The sequence below is a fragment of the Hyperoodon ampullatus genome, assembly GCF_949752795.1.
Source record: "Hyperoodon ampullatus genome assembly, chromosome: 11".
Taxonomy (NCBI): domain Eukaryota; kingdom Metazoa; phylum Chordata; class Mammalia; order Artiodactyla; family Ziphiidae; genus Hyperoodon; species Hyperoodon ampullatus.
In genome coordinates this window covers 90078382-90084381 of record NC_136924.1, presented here as the reverse complement: position 1 = coordinate 90084381, position 6000 = coordinate 90078382, and the positions used below count along the sequence as shown (strand labels likewise).

The window sequence follows — 6000 nt, the reverse complement described above, 5'->3', positions numbered from 1 at the left end:
TCTTGATCTTTAGGGTGTTCATTAAACCCAAATCGCAAACTTGGCATTTAACGTTTTGCAGCAAAGAAAGATTCTAAGGAAGATCAAGGATTGGCCTCACTGTTTCGTCAGAGAACAAATGCTGGGAAACAAAAGGATTTGCAAAAGTTACAGGGCAAGAATTTTTGTCTGTAAGAGTTTGTCTTTTCATTTGTCCTCAGAACAAACAAACAAAAAATAGTTTGAGCAAGAGAAACACCTGGTGCTTTACAGCTGTTCTTTTGCAATTAAAAATGCATATCACACCTAATCAAGATGTGTAAACCTTTTATTCTACAGATCTAAAATATTTTAGGTCACAAGGGAGGTGCTTAACTGCAGAATCATTTGCAATCAACTGATAAACACCCCTTTCCTATCCAGCTTGAATTGTCCCGGAAAGCATCGGTGCTCAGATTTCAGGGAGCCTAAGAAGACTTGGGAAGGTTTGTTAGAACTGCCGATTCCTGGAAAAAGGTTTGGGTTAAAGCAGTCTATGGTAGGGGCCAGAAAGAGTTGCCTGAAGCAGGGGGTCCTTAACAAAACTTTGACAAGCACTGCTACAAAGATTTGGGACACTAGTTGTATTTGCCTTTTTTTTGGGTTTAAATGAGTTTTTTTCACATTTCTTTGCTTATACGGGAGAAATCTCTTTTAGAAGATAATTTTCTGAGTGCGTCTGAACTGGTAGCAGCGGAGACTAAAAGACGTCCTTCGGACTAGGGAATCTCTTTAAGCATCCCTGATTGATTTGATCACTTGCCCTTCCCCCCACACTCATTTAACCTTCCGTAATTTTCTTCTTTCCTTCAATCGCAATAATTCCATCATTTACATTTATTTTACAGTTTCTTAAGTATGTGAATATTCTCTTTTTGTTAAGGACCTCTATTTTAGTAATGCTGCTCTTGGATTCAGAGACTATTTCCTTAATTATAACTTGATAGTGTAATAGCAAGATGAAGTATAGTGAAATTGTGTATAGGTTTATTATTTACTCTGACATAGACAGTATATGATCACTATGCCTGGCATGCAGTAAGTACTCAATAAATGCATTGAAAGAAAGAATGTTAACATACTGTTATTTTGAGCCTACGGACACATGAAAACTAAAAAATGTCATCTAGGGTGCTTTTAATGGCCAAACCATTGTAAAAAGTTTTAAAATATTGTGATGCATAGGAAATATTAACTTTTTGTTGTCAGAGAGTAATTACTTAGACTTTGAAATTAATTCATTAATTCAAAGGCATAGCATGTTAATGCAAAAGCGTAATAGTCATAATTATGACTAGAGGAGTCATAATTAGTCTTTGTAAAGTACACAGATAATATTCATAAGGCCACCCTCACACATATTAGCTCTAAAACTAAAACGCATAGTATCTAGCCGAAGAAAACAGGGAATACTCTGCTCATAAGACAGGTTGAGTCAAATAAAGTTTCATAGGGCTGTTTCCCAAAGATCAATACTTGAAGAAAATTCCTGTGTACTGCCATAAAATTTCAGAGACCTTTCATGGAGGGGAAGTGTTTCTTCAAGATTACTTCCACTGATGTTCTGGGCATTAAAATGATTTAGATTACAATATCTAAAAAAGAAAGAAAGAAAGCTTTTTTTAGGACCAGATGTAGATGACTTGATAAATCATTTGCCTTCCCCCTGTGCTTGTCTTCCTTTTATTATAGGCCCGTAGATACTGGCACAACAGTGATGATTATTTAAGAGCACTGCTCACCAGAACAGTCTTTATAAAACGACAAAAGGAGTTTTAGGACATATTAAGGTGTCTGATGAGGACCTTTAGATGGCGCTCTTTTACAACCTGCAGTGAGTCTGACAGAGAACTGGAAAGTCTGGAATTATCAACCTTGTAGATTTCACGGCGGCAGGACTCGAAAGATTTATCAGATGCACTGAAGGTTTGTAAATTCGGTGCTGAGACTGTGTGGAAAACACCACTGTCAAAGAAAAAATCCATGAACATATTTTTTAAATGTGTGCCCTCTATCCTTGACTCAAGAAAAATCTGGATTTCCCATCTTCTAAGTGCCAGGCAGCATGCTAGGGCCCAGTGCTCACCCTAACTTACTGAATTCTCACTATAACCCTGGAAGGGTGGAACCATCCCCATTTCACAGACAGAAATACTGAACTTCTAGGAGGTTAAATAAGTTGCTTAGGGTTTGTATGAGTAATAGTTGGCAGAGCCTGAGTTTGAAACCAGAACTCTCTTATTCAGAGTCCTGGCCTTTTCCCTCTATGGCATGCTGCCTCTAAAGGCAACTTATTTCTTAAACATTTTTGAAGAAGTTCCAGGAGGAGAGGAATTTCAGACTGCTTTATTTACTGCTGTATTCCTAGTGCCTTGACGAGTGCCTGGTAATAGCAGATGTACAATAAATATTGGTTGAATGAACAAATGGTCAAGGGCCATAAGAATCCCAGTGGGAAATAGATACCCAAGGCAATGTGTGCCTTTGAACTAATGTAGTTGATTCTAGCTACTTAATCTCTGCAGGCAAATTTTCCAGATTCTCCTTTCTTCTGAAACATGACACACATTCTTTTCTTGTGGAGGCTGATCAACAGGTGGTGGTGGGTATAGTTAGTTGAACTGAAGGGACTGGTTTCCTCCCCCACGAGAGTTAAGGGGCTGTCAGGGAGCAGGAAAAGGGCTCCTCTATGGCACTTAGAAGCAGCAGAGTCTAGGAGAAAGTGTATGGGCTTTGGAGACAAACTAGGGTTTGAATCCTACTTGTGTGAACTTAGTCAATTTACTTAGTTAGATTTTCACTTTAGTTTTCTTACTTATAAAATGGAATGGTATGATCTCCATAACAGGGAGGGGGACAAACCTGCTGCTTAAGACAGAAATGCTCAACACATGGAAAATTAATTTCTTTCCTTCATGCTTTGTTTCACCCTCTCTTTTTTACCTTCCCTCAAAAAGTATGCAGGAGAAAAGAAAGTATACAGGAGATGGAGAAGATTTGGTAAGAATCCAATTTCTTTCTGAATAAACCCTACATTATCCCTTAGTTCCTTTCATCTTTGGTTCCTTCAATCTCTGGTTCTTTGTATTTTTTATTCTTGCCTCCTTCTCCGAACCCCAACTCCACCATCTCTCACTTTACAGTAACTCACTTGCTCGACAATTACAGAAGAATCATACTTAAATATTTTGAGTACTAGGTGCCAGCTCCATGTAGACCAGTACTTTGTTTTCTTTGGTTTTATTTTTCTAGTGCTTGGAACAATGCTTAACATGTTGGTTAAATGAATGGATAAATGAATAAATGAATCAGTCCCTGAGCTAGTAGGTTTTTGGTTCCAGCACTAGTTCTACCTGAATTCAGCCCACAATCATGTTCATCTTAACCATATCTCAGCATGAGTCTAGGTAAAGAATAAAAAGAAGGGAGCATAAGGCAACATCTGAGGCCATTATTATTACTGCTAACACTTTGGCAATTTACTCATCCTCACAGCAATCTTATGACACAGTTATCATTCTTATTATTTCCTTTTTACAAAGTAGAAATTGAGGCTTAGCAAGGTTAAACAGCTTAAAGTTTGTGCAGCTAAGTTGTGGGACTGGATTCAACTGGGCTGCCTGTAGAGATTGCCTTTTAAACTACTTCATGAAAGACAGGGTCAACTCTTACAGTGGGAGCATAACTGAAATTGAGAAACAACGCAGGTTTGTGAGAATTACTGGATGGGCACCACTCGTGCTTGGAGGTGATGGACAGAGGGGAGAAAGGTCTTGCCTTCGTTTTCAGTTTTTGTTGCCAACACTTTTTGCTGCAAAGCTGGGGACATTTCTGTTGAATCCTTCTGCAAGAATCTGACTTTCTAATTTGGTTTTCAATCGAAGAATGAGACAGGCATTTTAGGGAAATTATGCATCCTGGAGGGTCACTTCGATAATATACACTTTGGAAGCTAAGAAATTTTAAAATTCAGGGAGCCATTAAGACTTTTGATTTTGTCATTAATTCTGTCTTGCATGAGGTTTAAGTACCTCTCTTATACTGGACCATAAGCTCCATGAGAGCAGGGACACAGGTGACACTAAACATTTACTGATACTGACTTTATGTCCTTCTAACTTATTACAGTGTCTTTCACACAACTGAAGTCCCAAAAGAGATTTTTTAGATGAACAAAAGAATAATTCAGGAAAGGAATAAGTGGCAATAGATGAGATACTAAATAGATAAATGAATGAAAAGAAGTGAGGAAAATAAAAATCTGTTTAGTTCCTGTTATGTGGCAGACATAGAACTTGGTCCTTTATCAAAATTCATCTCCCTACAAGGCCCACAAAAGGTTGGAATTACTCTCCTTATTTTACATGTGTGAAAACAGAGACTCAGAGAGGTTAGAGAATTTGCTCAAAAGAACACAGCCATCCAAGAATGCGTCAGTGAGAGGAAGACAGGTTGGCAATGGATGGATGGGAGATAATACATATTAAGCCACTGAATGGTCTCAGGTGACTGACTGGCTAAATGATTTTGCACAGTTTGTTATTGACCTTGAAATGGTCACTGCTGATTTAAAGGCCTGAATGGAATCCAAATCTTAAGCATCATTAGATTTCTAGTTATTTGTTTAATGATATTTGCTTTTAATGATAATGACTCATTCATTCTTATTATTGATATGGTTATTTCTAACTCTAAAATGGTACTATATGGTGGAGAAAAAAAAATCTTGTTTTAGAATTGAGCAAAGAACTATTTTATTATAAGGACCAATGGAAAAAATGAAGTCTATACTGGCACAAAAACAGAAATGTAGATCAATGGAACATGATAGAAAGCCGAGAGATAAACCCACGCACATATGGTCAACTTATTTTTGATAAAGGAGGCAAGAATATACAATGGAAAAAAGACAGCTTCTTCAGTAAGTGGTGCTGGGAAAACTGGACAGCTCCATGTAAAAGAATGAAGTTAGAACAGTCCCTAACCCAATACACAAAAATAAACTCAAAATGGATTAAAGACCTAAGTGTAAGGCCAGACACTATAAAACTCTTAGAGGAAAACATAGGCAGAACACTCTATGACGTAAATCACAGCACGATCCTTTTTGACCCACCTCCTAGAGAAATGGAAATAAAAACAAAAATAAACAAATGGGACCTAATGAAACTTAACAGCTTTTGCACAGCAAAGGAAACCATAAACAAGACAAAAAGACAACCCTCAGAATGGGAGAAAATGTTTGCAAATGAAGCAACTGACAAAGGATTAATCTCCAAAATTTACCAGCAGCTCATGCAGCTCAATATCAAAAAAATGAACAACCCAATCCAAAAATGGGCAGAAGACCTAAATAGACATTTCTCCAAAGAAGATATACAGATTGCCACCAAACACATGAAAGAATGCTCAACATCATTAATCATTAGAGAAATGCAAATCAAAACTATAATGAGTTACCACCTCACACCTGTCAGAATGGCCATCATCAAAAAATCTAGAAACAATAAATGCTGGAGAGGGTGTGGAGAAAAGGGAACCCTCTTGCACTGCTCGTGGGAATGTAAATTGATACAGCCATTATGGAGAACAGTATGGAAGTTCCTTAAAAAACTAAAAAACTACCATACCACCCAGCAATCCCACTACTGGGCATATACCCTGATAAAACCATAATTCAAAAAGAGTCATGTACCACAATGTTCATTGCAGCTCTATTTACCATAGCCAGGTCATGGAAGCAACCTAAGTGTCCATCGACAGATGAATGGATAAAGAAGATGTGGCACATATATACAATGGAATATTACTCAGCCATAAGAAGAAACGAAATTGAGTTATTTGTAGTGAGGTGGATGGACCTAGATTCTGTCATACAGAGTGAAGTAAGTCAGAAAGAGAAAAACAAATACCGTATGCTAACACGTATATATGGAATCTAAAGAAAAAAAAAAGTTCTGAAGAACCTAGGGGCAGAACAGG

At 37.5% G+C, this 6000-nt stretch overlaps 1 protein-coding gene across 1 annotated transcript in view; it reads right to left on the bottom strand.

The window, feature by feature from the left end:
- Positions 1–1465: 1465 nt before the first annotated feature.
- SLC15A5 (solute carrier family 15 member 5) overlaps positions 1466–6000 on the bottom strand; it is a gene marked incomplete at both ends in the record, with an annotated part of 72379 nt that continues 67844 nt past the window's right edge. Inside the window, 1 exon segment of the mRNA XM_079714973.1 lies at positions 1466–1613. Coding sequence (XP_079571099.1) covers positions 1466–1613 — 148 coding nt within the window.